The following is a 14,253-nucleotide window of genomic DNA, read 5'->3' as shown; positions in this document are numbered from 1 at the left end:
ATAGTATAGAAACGCCCCCAAAGTCACAGCATTGGAAGGACAGCATTTCTTTCTAGAAGGAAGGATGAAGCCGCTGCATGTGACAGGTTTTTTAATTTTTGGTTTTTCTGTGTTTACAGGGTCAATTTCCTGCATTGTGCAGGGGGTTGGACTAGATGAACCTGGTGGTCCCTTCCAACTCTGATTTTCATGAGTGAATCCCAGCAATCATGTTCATAGTGCCAAATGTGCCTCTGTGGCTTTCCAGGGTTTTTTGCCTCTGACATCTCGCTGGGTTTTCCAAGTGCTTGGGTCAGCGCCGGTCAACCACCCATCTTGGAATGACTAAACTTTACAGGATGGAGATTGTAATCGCGGCCTCCGACTGCAAGTCCTTGAAGGGCTGTCATAGAGAGGAGGGTGCCAAGTTGTTTTCTGTTGCCCAAGAAGGTCGGACCAGAACCAACGGGTTGAAATTAAATCAAAAGAGTTTCTGTCTAGAACAGGGGTAGAGAACATTAGGCCTGGGGGCTGTTTAAGGCCACGGAATCATTTGGTCTGGCCCTTTGTGGGTCCTGGCAGACCTCTAGCTCAGAAGGATCTAAGACTGGCGATCCGCCCCCTCCTGCGAACAGGAATAGCCTCTATTCGAGACAGATGTGATTTTGTTTTGCTGAGAAAAAGAACCTTCTTTTCCCCTTGCAGAAGAGTCATTAGCTATGGAGCTGCTAGGTCCACCCAAGAAACTGTGTTAACCCTTTCCCACGTGGGCCATGGAGAAACTATTCCCTCTGTACTACAAGAGGGCTGGGGGAGGAAGTGGCGACAATGGGGTTAAAGGGGGCAGGGCCAGAATGCGTGTGGGGGGCGAGTTCTTAGCCAGTGTGTCCTCATTTCAGATGGAGGTAGCTGGAGCCGGCTGTAGAATCCGGCCCCGACCATGCGGAAGAGGAGCAAATCCAGTGTGCGGCTGGACAGCTACGCCCGGCTGGTGCAACAGACCATCCTGTGCTACCAGGTGGGCAAGTGTGCCACTAGTTGGATGCCTGCTTGCCCATGCGTGGGGGGGTCATCTGGGGCAGCTGCCTACTTGGGGTTTGGTCGGCTAATTTTTAAGTTGATAATTTTGTATGGCCCGCAAATGATATAAATATCCAAATGGCCCTTGGTGGAAAAAAGGTTCCCCACCCCTGGTCTAGACATTAGGAAGTACTTTCTAACAGTTTAGAGCGGTTCCTCAGTGGAGCAGGCTTCCTCGGGAGGTGGTAAGTGCTCTTTCACTTGAGGTTTTTAAGCAGAGGCTAGATGGCCATCTGTCAGCAATGCTGATTCTAGGACCTTAGGCAGTTCATGAGAGGGAGGGCACCTTGGCCATCCTCTGGGCATGGAGTAGGGGGTCACTGGAGTGTGTGTGCAGGAGGTAGTTGTGAATTTCCTGCATTGTGCAGGGGGTTGGACTAGATAACCCTGGTGGTCCCTTCCAACTATGATTCTGTGACACTGCCTCCGAAACTGGCTGCCTCCTTTAGGCCCTGTGACAACTGTGGAGATGAAGCCTTGGCACCTGAGGCCTGACAACTCAGAGCTGGGGAGTTTTCCCTCAGACCTTCCTTTAGTAATGAAACTGATACTTACAGATTTGGAATGTAGGGATCATCTTGAACTATGTGGTGATGCCAAAAGGAAATGTGCACCCCCTTTCTGGGGACAAGAGTACCCCATCTTTTCCAATGCTACCAGACTAGAATTCTTAACCATTCCAACCTTTCGAAGACTTTTCTTCTTAGCCAGACACAATGCCTTACCCCTCAACGAATTATTGAGCAGATTCCTAGATAGCCCCATCAAACAGAGTCTGCCCGTGTGGAAAGGCAAAGACCCATTTACTCATTTTTTTATTCAGTTGTGATTTATAGTCTTCTGTAAGACCTTTTCTTATTCATTGATTTCACAGCTACTTCAGTGCCGTTTCCCCCTAGGTCTTCCTTTGTAATTTTCTGGGATCTCAACCATTTAGGGGTTGCAGTAATGAATGTGATTTCAGTCGTATTACTACACCAGTCAGGTTATGTAATAACATCACTGAGGACAAACAAAATTCATTGAAAGTGGAGTCTAGACTGATCATATGGATCCTACCAATCTGTTGTAGCACTCATGGAGAGAGATCACGATGGGTAGCCGTGTTAGTCTGCCTGTAGCAGTAGAAAAGAGCCAGAGTCCAGTAGCACCTTGAAGACTAACAAGTTTTCTGGCAGGGTAGGAGCTTTTGTGAATCACCAGAAGAAGTGAGTTGTGATTCATGAAAGCTCACACCCTACCAGAAATTTTGGTAGTCTTTAAGATGCTGCTGGACTCTGGCTCTTTTCTACTGCTGCAAAAAGAGGATAAACTTTGGAATAAACAGTAGAAAAGAGCCAGAGTCCAGTAGCACCTTAAAGACTAACAAAAGCCTAACACAGTTTCTGGTAGGGTATGAGCTTTCATGAGTCACAGCTGAAAGCTCATACCCTACCAGAAATTGTGTTAATCTTTTGTTAGTCTTTAAGGTGCTACTGGACTCTGGCTCTTTTCTACTGTTTATTCTACGGTCTATCCTCTTTTTGAAGCAACTGCCTAGGTCTGCACTTTATTCCAGCTTTGTGCAGCTGCCAAATGATTTTGGGAAAGGCTTCCCCTTATTTCAGCTCAATGCTAAGGTATATAACCAAGCATGCATCTGTGTGAGTGAGACACAAAACCTGTTCTGGTACCAGAGTTCAGTAGTAGACTTCCCCAACGCCCATGGGTTCTATCAGAATGCAGGGCGTTGTATTCAGCCCACCTCCAATGGGATCTTCCTTGCATTCCTCTCCCCTCTTTCCCCAGAGCCCTTTTTTTGACCCCCCCCCCCAAAGAGATGGTTCCGGGTATCGTAGGGATGGAGAATCCTGCCATTTTGGGCTGCTTTCAGTATGGGACGGGGTGAAATTTCCTCCTCCCGTCAGTGGAACGGTATTTGCCGAAGAGGGTTGAGTGTGACCCGCCCCTCCTTCGCTGTAGCCACCCTGATCCGCAGGAACTCTCCTTTCTTGTTGAGAGGCTAAGATTCAGTCACCTACTTTGTAAAACAACGGCACCTAAATGAGTGGTAGGGATGGATTTCAACTGAACAGAGGGCTACCGACAGCATTTTGTGGGCCTGGTATTCTGTTTGGCTACAAAGAAGAATGTTGAGAGTGCCCTGAAGATCCTGTGAGAGCGACACCCGGCTCCCAAAATCTTGTGCCTGCAGTCTTGGCGGCTTAAACGCACAGATCCACGCTTCCTTTAGTCTCACGTTACCTAAAGTGTTAACTCCTTCGGTATTCTGTAAGGGATGCTGGTGTATACCTCTTGCTTACAAACAGATGGAATAATGGCTTGCAGAAAGTTGTGGGTTAGTTCCCCTATACCAGGGGTCCCCAAGGTGTGGTGCCCATGGGTGCCATGTCACCCGCTGACACCTTACCCGGTGCCTGCCTGGTGTTTTCAAAAGATGGGTGGGGCCACTTCTGATTGGCCATTGGAGATCTGATGGCTTGTGCTGCTGCCGTGGGAGAGGCCCCCACGGCCCTGGTTCTACTGTGCCTCCTCTTGCCTCTTTCCCAGCATCGTTTTTAAATGACCCCCCCCTTCTCCCCTGCACTTGGACTCCACCACCGGAGGCACGGGGGGCTCTGCTTCTTGGGGCAGCCTGTTGGTGGTTGTACCCACAACCCTGTGTCGGAATGCCAAAGCTGACCACAGACTCAAAAAGGTTGGGAGACCCCTCCCTTTTACAGTTCCGCTGTTGTACTTGGGCCGTAGGAAGAATTTTCACAGGTGATTGTATCTTACCAGCCCTGCTTAGCTAAGTGTGGAGTCCTTCTCCAGCGTGAGGACCCTTCCTACAGAGGAAGAGCCACTTCTGCTGAAGGAAGACTCCACAACCGAGCAGACTGGACCACCAGGTGCACGGCCCAAAGTATGACGCAGTAGTAGCTGCAACGTCTGAAGTGAAAGTATTCCATATTGTTTTTACCTATGCGAATGGCTGGCTGACCTCTGGAGCAGGGGACTCAGTTTTTCCTGACAGGGCCTGTCATCCTGACACCAATTATTAGAACATCAAACAGATACTTCTTCCTTTAAAAATGCTGGGTACTATTCTGGGAAAGCGAGGCCTTACTGGTTTAAAGCAGCTTATTCTGACGTTGGCCTCATCCTTCATCCCTGCAATTTCCCATTTTTCCTGAGTCTCCGTAATCCATTCAGCTGCTGTACGGTAGGGCCCTGAATTTGGGTTTGAGCAATAAAATACAGCATTTCCTAAAGCTGTGTGAGTGTGGGATGCAAAAGCACATTCCTTTACCCATATTTCTGGGGCAGCCAAGCCCTGCTGTCTCAATTCAGGTGCTTTCAATAAGACTTTTTTCATATCCCAGAAAATGCCAAACACAAATCTTGATGAAGTACCATAGAAATGATTACCGCTTTGATAGCATTTTGGAGCAGAACGTTTGTGTGTGTGTGTGTGTGTGTGTGTGTGTGTGTGTGTAAAGTGCCATCAAGTCACAGCAGACCTTTGGCGACCTCATAGGTTTTTCAGGGCAAGAGATGTTCAGAGGTGGTTTCCCATGCCCCCCCTCTGCACGGCAACCTTGGACTTCCTTGGAGGTCTCGCATCCAAGTACTAACTAGGGTTGACCTCGCTTAGTTTCTGCTATCTGATGACATCGGGCTAGCTTGGGCCATCCAGGTCCGGGTAGCAAGACGAGTAGCCAGAAGTGAATAGATATAATTTCCCCAAATGTTCCGAGGAAAGACCCATAGAGCATCGCATCGAGTCTTTGTCTGTTGCCGCCTGCTGGTATCCCTATTTTAGTCTGAATATCCTGTTTGTTTATAGGCTGCCCCATCTCCAAACTTTTGCTGATGTACCCCTTCTGTACCAAATCCAGCCTCCATTAAAAACCCTTTGTTCCTGCAAAGCTGCTGGAAAGGGTTTTTGCCAGACTGTCGCCTGCAAAGCTCATCTCTCCTTCCAGGTCTTTGCATTCCATTGGAAACAAGGCTTTACTGTGCCCATTTTTGGCCCCCAATTTGTTTGTTAACCAAGTCAGCCCTTCATTCATTTTTTTCTGAGTCTGCATTTGATGCTGCTTTTTCTTACCTTGCATTCTTAATTCCAGTTATGTAGAAAAATAGCCACAGAAGGCTGACAGTGCCTGATTTGTATTGTGGGAGCCATAAGACATACATAGGACTTGCCTTGTGGTGAAATTTCTGGATCCTTTGCCATGAACACACCTTACAGTATAGTTTGTTTTCCTGATGCAATTGTGTGTGTGTGTGTGTGTGTGTGGGCGGGGGGGGGGTAGCATCAAGCAATGTAATTGGAGAAATATCTGTACTTTGGTGGTTTGGAGTGGAAGATCAAATAAATGAAAATTCCTGCCTCCCAGTGTATATGTAACAGTAATTCTATGCATTTCTGCAACGCTCTCAACTAGCAAGAAAAAGAAATACCCCTGATTCTTGACCACCATTTTTTCCTGAAAGGCCTTAGTCTTCCATCTTTTAGCAGCTAACAAGCAGATTCTCAGCAGGTGCAGCAATGGTAAAGGTCTCACCTGCTGATTTTGTGCTCTGCATGGTATCCCGGAGTTATTAATGAGAGAAACATGATCTCTGGGCCACCAGATAGCAACCCTGTTCATTAGAGAGGAAACCCCCCCGCCCTTTACCAGCCTAGTCTTTAAAAATACTGTGAATTCTGTCACAATCCAGTGGTATTGTAATCAGAAGAATCTATATATCTAATTACCAACTGTGCCCCCTGATTGCGGATAACTAAATCTGCAGGTAGGGGGCAGACTGACCCCCAACAGATGTTTCTGCAGACTCAGGGGACCCCCTAGGTCTGCAGAAAATCTGAAATTGAAACCTGGGGGTCTTTTTAAAGATCCCCCCTGATCTTTAAAAAGCATTGTCTGCATAAGCACAGACAACACTCTTCAGCTGCTGCAGAGAGCCAGCTGCGTTAGCTGCTGAGCCAGGCCAGCCCATGTCGGCGGCAGATTCCAGGAGCGGCTCCCAGGCTTTTAGGTAAGTGGTTGGGGGGGGGGGGAGGAAGATGGGATTCCCCCCACCCCCGCAAGCTGGCAACAGAATGGGGCTGGGGGGTGGCCTCGCTGTACTTGCCCAAAGCAGCTCTGGGCAAGCAAGAAAGAGAGCGGGGTTGTGGGGGGAGAGGAAGAGGCCATGCCATGCTTGCCCAGAGTAGTGCCAGGTTAGCTGGCAAGAGAGCAGAGCTGGGGGTGGGGAGGCCTGGAGATTAAAGGGAAGATGGGATTTCCCCCCCCCAAGTTTTATGCCCCCCCTTGTATAGCTGATTCTCAACATGGTCAAATCTATGGATACTTAAATCCAGAGATTGAAGCCATGGACAGACAAGACAGATCTTTCTGCAAACCTGAAAAAAGCCCTAGGTTTGCAGGAAAATTTGAAAGCTTAACAAAAATATCCATGGGGAGGGGTAAGAAACCCAAATAACAGAAGCAGTGTCTGTAGCTTTAGCTCAGTGGCCATTGTGGGAGTTTGTAAAGAATCATAATAGTATTGCCGGTATTGGGGGCTTTTAGAGAAGGGAAAGAAGAAATAGTGGCAGAGGGGAAAATGAGATGCCCCCCACAAGCCATTGCGGGTCCCCTGTTTGTTCTTATATATTGAGAAAATCTACATTATTTGTCCCAGTGATTCTTAAATATTGGAAACCTTTCCCAGAGCGAATGGTGGTAAACAATTAATCAACAAGTGGCAGAATTGTAGTATTAATGTAAAGACACTGCTGGGAGTTTGTCCCAATGGATAGACTTGAGTAGGGCTCTGAGTTGGAGTCTGGAGACCGTGCTCTACGAGGAAAGGCTGAGGGACTTGGGAATGTTCAGTTGGGAGAAGAGGAGGTTGAGGGGAGACGTGATTGCTCTCTTGAAATATTGGAAGGACTGTCACTGAGAGGAGGGCAGGGAGCTGTTCCTGATGGCAGCAAAGGATAGGACTCACAATAATGGGATTAAATTGCAGGCAGAAACATACTGGCCGGATATTAGGAAAAACGTTTTTACAGGAAGAGTCGTTCGGCAGTGGAATGGGCTGCCTAGGGAGGTGGTGAGCTCCCCCTCACTGGCAGTCTTCAAGCAGAGGCTAGAGAAACACTTGTTAGGGATGCTCTGGGCTGATCTTGAGCAGGGGGGTTGGTATGGATGGCCTGCATGGCCCCTTCCCATTCTATGATTCTACAAAATCTCTTCAAGTGTTTCACAAAGAGTGCTTTCCTAAACAGACATATACTTTATCCACTTAAACCAATGGGGTTAGAAGGATGTGTCTGCTCAGGATGTAAATAAGTTTGTCCTTTGTATTAAAAAATACACAAATATAGCAGAATTCACTGTACATCTCGACACTGTCATCACCCTCTTACCAAGGTCAGCCATTCTCAATATCTTGGTGAGTTTTCAAGTTTTGACAGGCCACTTTGAAAGTGAAGGGAATTCTGGACAGTGTTAGGATTTTGCTATTAGTAGAATACAAATACATTTAGATTGTAGATTTGAGTATATGCAAATCTTGGCAAATGATTGACTTGCTGCACGGATTTCATATAGCCCACCACCGATTCCATAAAGTATCAGTTTCTCTCCCCCCCCCCTAAAATTTCTGTATCATCTGACAGTTCTGCCAAATATATATTAAATCTGCTTTTTACTTGGGAAAAATTTCATCATTTCTTATCTTCGATATGATAAATTTTACTTATTTATTATGGTGTCGATTAGCATCCATATCATAGTTCATTTTTTTAAAATCCTTCCATTTGATAATACACATATTGTATCCCAATCGGAATCAATACCATGAGTTCTTAAGTAGGAATGCTTCAAACTTTGACAGAGACATGATCATCACCTTCCTCAGAGGCAAAGTTCAGGTCCTCACTGGATTGCTCTAGTGATCCTTGTTGGTGTTGGTGTTGAGGAACTTTGACCCTCTGCAACAGCTTGTGGGACAAGGGCTGCAATGTGGTTGCAATGTGGTTCAGTTCTTCAATTCCACTACAGTTGTCATTTTTTAAAAAAAATCACCATTACGCTACTTCTATCATTAAGTAGTATTCCTGGAAGCAGGGTGTAATGGTACTGGTGTGTGTGTGTGTGTTGTGCAGGTATACTGCCAACATCAGTAAACACAGGGCAAAATAGATTCCTGGTCATAAAAAGCAGACAACAGAAATGCACAAAGACACTTGAATGGTAAGACTCAGTTCAAATGGAATGTTTCCCTTTTAGCCACATGCTTTTCAACACTGGAGGCAGTGGCAGATCAGAAGTGTTGTGGGGGGGGGGGCAGCTGTTGAGGTCAAGTACTGAGATTGGTCACCCAATAGCACATCTCATTCTTACTGATGTCCGCAGAAGTATAGCTCTAAATTTTTCCCCAGTTTGAGCCAGTGAACAGTATTGCAGTAGTCCCGTAGGAATATTGCCTACCAGTAGAAACAGCATAATGGTGTAATTTCATGTGGCAAGCAGTTCAGATGGAGACAGACAACCAGCACTATGGTTTCCAGCATGTAGGAAAAGGCTGTTGAGCCTGAGTATATCTGATGGATCAAAAGCTATTCTTTCACAGTATCAGTTAACTTGGGACTCAAAGCCAGTAAAACTTTGATGAAGAAAAAAGGGACTAAAGAACAACGTTCAACAACATGCTGTAGGGATGGTTTAAGCCTTCCCTGACCAATCACACCATGCATTGTAGCACATGGGTCCACAACATGGCGACTTTGGGCAGTGTGGTGCCAGCAACACCACACCAAATGTTTCTGAAAGGTGGGTGTGGCGAGCTGGGGCTCTTGCCTTGTAGGGCTTCTGATTAGCCGCTGAAGATGCAACTGGCTATGCAGATTAAAATAATGTCGTTTCAGTGGAAGCCGTTTTGTGGCCGTGTCCACCACCCAGAATTCCAAAGGTGCCCACAGGCGCAAAAATGTTGGGGACCCCTGGACTAGCACGATAGGGCCCCATTCGCTTTGGACATTTTAATCCACATGGTTTCTGCATGGTCCAGCCATTCTGGCTTTGGTATTGTTCCTGACATAGTCTGTCAAGAGTTGATGACAGCTAATTAAGGCAGAAAGAGGGATGAGAGTGGTGGCAAACTAGGAGTCACATTAATCTTGAGGACTGTTACTTCACCCAGATGAAGAGACAGTTGCTTTGGTGCAGGCAGAATTTGTGCCTTCGAAGCATGACTTTTGCACCTCCACCGTTCCCGTTGCAGTTCTCCAGGGGCATTTTGGCCCACAGGTGGAGGGGGCAGGTGGGAAATTTGTGCTCTGTGGGCAAGAATTCTTGCCACCTGCAGAAAGTCTCCAGTGGATCCAACCCCACAAATGTTCCAGCTTTTTTTTTTTTAAGTATATAATGAGCCTTGCAAATGTCTTCCTCATTATTTCTTAAGAGAATACATAAATAACTTTCTTGGCTTTGAAAACCACATGAACTGATACTGTGAAGTACTAGTAGTTTTTCAATCCATCCAGTACATTCATGCCCAATAATTCGATTTTTGTTGTCCAAAACTGAATTTCAGAGACAAGATTAAACCAACAGTTTTGTAGCACCTTCTAAAATGGGATGGCATAGTGTTTAACTGATGACAATTCACACAGTAAAGAACCAAGCTAGAAAATAATAGTTTGCAGAGCTACCTATGAAGATAGCAACTAAGGGCAAGCTATCCCGAGAACTACACACCCGACTGATCCTCTTTTTCTAGCAAATACATGAAATAACAGAATTGCTTTAAAAATTAGTTTGAAGGTTAGCAGAGGTTTGTTTTTTTATTTTTAAAAAACCTGTATAAAACCTGTTTTCTATCAACTCATAAAACCAGCCAAGGGGATGGATCTGAACTAAATTTGCCAGAGGCAGAATGGAGTTTTCCTCCCCCCCCCCCAACACACACTCTTCAACCTGCCAATCTCCACATCAAAAGCTTCTCCTGGGGGATAGAGGGCCTTGAGGATTTTTTTTTGGGGGGGGGGAATAGAGTCTGCAGCAGGAGCAGTGCATCAGTGGAAATTGCAAATTTTCCCTGGATCCAACTTATTCTGTCCTTACTAGGGATTTGGCCACCATTATTCACATTTATTATTACATCCAGGTTGGATTACAGCGTAAAATATTCAACACAGTGCCGCTGATGCAGATTGTTCACTGGTTAGAATATGGTGGCTATACTGGTTAGAATATGGTGGCTATACCAGCAGATGTGCAACTCATGCATGTCACATCTAACCAGGTGTAAAGGTTTAAAAACCTTTGCACTCGCTGTCAGTTTGCCTCTGGGTGGGTGTTGATCTAGGGAACCCCACACCCAGCCAGAGACGGCAGTCATTGAAGGATTGCCATATATACTTGTCCACCCGCTGAGGTAATCATTGGAGGCTCCCTCCTACGCACGCCCCGGCCTGGAGGCTAGGAGAGTGTTTTGCCAGAGCTAGGCTGTTCTCAGGAGGGGTGGAACTCCCCTGGCCATAGGCTTCCCTGGCATCAAGTTGGCACACTTTGGGGCCTCAGCCAAAAGGGACTTTTATTTTTCTCACATCTTTTAGACCATCTCCCAATCGTTTTAAGTTGCTCCGTCGTCTTTTAATGATTCTAGGCTGTGTTTTTGAAGCCTGGTCGTTTCTGAGGGTGGCCTGTGTTGGTCTGCAGAAGGACAGCCAGACTTGAGTCCAGTGGCACTTCAGCGACCAACAAGATGGTTTAAGGGTGTGAGGGCTGTCGAGAGTCAAAGCTCCCTTCATCAGGTGTCTGACGAAAGGAGCTTTGACTTTGAAAACTCCTACTCCCAAAATCTTGCTGGTCTCCAAAGTGCTCCAGGGCTTGAACATCGCTGTTTGACTTAAGGGTGTTGAAGATCTTGTCCTTTAACTTGACATGTTTTATTTCTAGTTTTAAACTGTTCTGTTTTTGCTTTTTTTTTTTCCAGTATGGTTGTCGTCATTTCTATCACATAGCACCTCAGATATTGTTTTATAGAGACAGTGCTTTAAATAAAAATACTAATAGAGTTGGGGTTTTTTATACTAAAAAATCTACACAAGGAAGCAATAGTTTCCAAACATTGTGCCACTTTAAAACTATATAGTATGATTTGTCAACTAGTGGTTCTCCTGGAAAGACTAACTTGAGTAACAAATGTATCTAAGGAGAAGGAACCCTCCTGACAGGACCATCCTGCATATCTGTGTGTTTGGGGACAGAGGGGATTGTAGAATAGTGAGATGTTTAATAGTAAAGAGGGAATTGGTGCTCCGTCACCACCACCCTGCCACAGGGTGTGGTGCTAGCTGCAGACTCGGAAGGCTTTAAGAGGGGAGTGGACATGTTCATGGAGGAGAGGGCTATCTGTGGTTACTAGTCAAAATGGGTACTAGTCATGATGCATCCCTATTCTCTCCAGGACCAGAGGAGCAGGCTTATTATATTAGGTGCTTTGGAACACAGGCAGGATAATGTTGCTGCAGCTGTCTTTATGGCTTCCTAGAGGCCCCTGGTTGGCCACTGTGGGAACAGACTGCTGGACTTGATGGGCCTTGGTCTGATCCAGCAGGGCTTTTCTTATGTATGAGGGAAAGTTAGCAAAACATACACAGGGGAGGCAGAAAGCTCCTGAGTACCTGTGCAAAGTTTTGCAGACAGCCTACAGATGGCCAATAGTCGGCGTGGTATAGTGGTTAAGAGCGGCAGGCTCTAATCTGGAGAACCAGGTTTGATTCCCCACTCCTCCACATGAGCGGCAGACTCTAATCTGGTGAACCGGGTTGGTTTCCCCACTCCTCCATGGTTTCCCACTCTTCCATGAGTGGCGGACTCTAATCTGGAGAGCCAGGTTTGATTCCCCACTCCTCCACATGAAGCCTGCTGGGTGATCTTGGGCCAGTCACAGTTCTCCCAGAACTCTCTCAGCCAACGCAGAGGCAGGCAATGGCAAACCACCTCAGAGCAACTTGCCTTGAAAACCCTACAGGGTGACCATAACTTGACTTGATGACACTTTGCACCACCACCATCACAGTTGTCCACTTCTCAGTGTGTGCCCCCAGAGGCCACAAAGAAACAGTTTTCTGCTTTCCAGCTCTTTGTCTTGATGCACTTCCATCTTGAGGAAGAATAGTTTTTCAGAACTCTTCAGAACCAAGAAAAAACAGAACGGTTCTGGCAGAGACTACATAAAGGTCTTTCTGTTGTTCTTGTTGGCCTTGCAGGAATACAAGCGCAAGCTAGCCAGAGTCTCTCAGGTACGGAAAGAACTCAAGTCGCGCCTCCAGAGCCTCCCGGACCTGTCGAGGCTCCCCAACGTCACTGGAAGTCAGGTGCATCTTCCATTTGCCGGGGATGTTTATAGTGACGATTGACATTCAGACGTTCTGCTGGGAAGAGGAATGGGTCAGGTTGACTGGTTGATATGATTTTTGTATGTTTGTTCAGAGTAGCCCTAAGTGTTCTAATTTATATGACTTGTTAAGTGTTGGTTGGTTGACTATTTTACTGACATGTGGTGAAACAGGTACTATGTTTATAAGAGGCAGCATCAGTGTATTATGTTAAAGAAAGAGCAATTATTGTAATTACCTTTTGTACTCACTTTGATTAGATGCCTCCCCCATTAGAAAATGGTTTCTACTTTTATTTTTCCTATGTACTCCTTCTCATAGTTCCATTAATATGAGAGTCATAGGTTCCCTTCTCTGAAAAAAGACAGTTTACATAATATGCTGTCATTAAAAAACTTTGAACATGGATATAAAATTGTATTAAAACACATTGAATGACCAAAAACGACCATATTTAATTTTTAAAATACTGTGCTTTAGCATTTTAATCTGATAGAAATTATCTTTCAACTTCTCTTGAGAGGTAAGTTTATCTGCTGAAAGACCATTCCCCCCCCCCCCCACATTGACCACATTTCTGGAACATTCGTCTTAGCCGGCTAACCTCATATGGGAGAACCACCAATGCTGTTAATGTGGTTTTACACATGGCTGCCAGTAAGGGTATTTGAGTATGACTTTTATATAGGACATCTATATTAGTTTTTAATTAACCATATGAAAGCTACAAATTGACTATGGAGTAAGTCACATTGACCTCGGTGCGACCTACTTCTGAGTATACATGCTTAAGGATTACACTGCTGAAACTTGAAAGTGCTGAAGTCAGGGACCCCCCAACATGGCGTCCATGATTTGGCCAAGTGATTTAGAAAGTGGGTGGGACCAAATGGGGCTTCTGATTGGTCACTGGAGATCTGGTGGGCTGTGCAGATTTTCTTTTTAAAAGGGGCTTCCGCACAGCTGCCACCACAGCACAAGAATCTTCACTGTGTGGCTGCAAGTGTGGGTATGCAAGGAAATATTTTTAAACAGCATCTTAATTTTAAAAGGCATCCTGTTGAACAGAGCTTTTGCCTGAAATGCTGAAGAGTTACTATTAGAAGTATGCATGACCTCACCCCCTGGCATTTTGTGGTTGGTTCTACCTCTTGTAGCAGCCATTTCGTCATTGGCTTTGCCTCCTATGGCAGCCATTTTGTGGCTGCACCCACCATGCTGGGCCAGAATTCCAGAGGTGCCCGCAGGCTGAAAAAGGTTGGGGAACCCCACTTTAAATGTAGCAGCTGCACAGCTATGACGTCATAGAATGCAAAATATGTTAGGGAGAGTAGTGATCCTTTGTCTAATGAGGAACTCATCCAGTTAGGTCAACAAGGAAAGCTGCTGCTTGTGTTAGAACGTATTCATGCTGTGCAAGGTCATGTGACTGAAGCAGTGAGATGGGAAGACCTGCTCTCTGGAATCTGCATCTTTGCTTGCATGGACCCCTCCCCATATTATGGTGTCAGATATGAGTGATTTGACAGGGAGGTGTGAGAGGTCTAAGCACCATTGCCTTGTCATGTGGTAGACATTTAACCTTCAACATCCTTTTCCCCAAACTAAGGAATAGAAATAGTTAATCTTCTAAAAAGCCCTGAATGCTCATGGCTGAACCATTTTTTCCCCCACACCAAGCATGCTAATTTGAATATGGCTATCTTATATATGTGGAAGTACAATTGCTGTCCATGGGTAAAAAGCCCAAAGGCTCCGATACTTCAAGTGCACTTTCTATATACAGAGAAGCTGTTTTGTGGTGG

General features: G+C 45.8%; 1 protein-coding gene across 1 annotated transcript in view; it reads left to right on the top strand.

The window, feature by feature from the left end:
- Positions 1-12,775, top strand: part of RPRD1A (regulation of nuclear pre-mRNA domain containing 1A) — a 49,974-nt gene extending 37,199 nt beyond the window's left edge. The window contains exon 7 of the mRNA XM_056857442.1: positions 12,320-12,775. Coding sequence (XP_056713420.1) covers positions 12,320-12,469 — 150 coding nt within the window. The 3' untranslated portion in view covers positions 12,470-12,775. The remainder of the gene's footprint in view (positions 1-12,319) is intronic.
- Positions 12,776-14,253: the final 1,478 nt, after the last annotated feature.

This window comes from Euleptes europaea, chromosome 11 (genome assembly GCF_029931775.1).
Source record: "Euleptes europaea isolate rEulEur1 chromosome 11, rEulEur1.hap1, whole genome shotgun sequence".
Lineage (NCBI taxonomy): Eukaryota > Metazoa > Chordata > Lepidosauria > Squamata > Sphaerodactylidae > Euleptes > Euleptes europaea.
The sequence above is the reverse complement of the archived record's forward strand: the minus strand, read 5'-3'. Positions and strand labels throughout refer to the sequence as shown.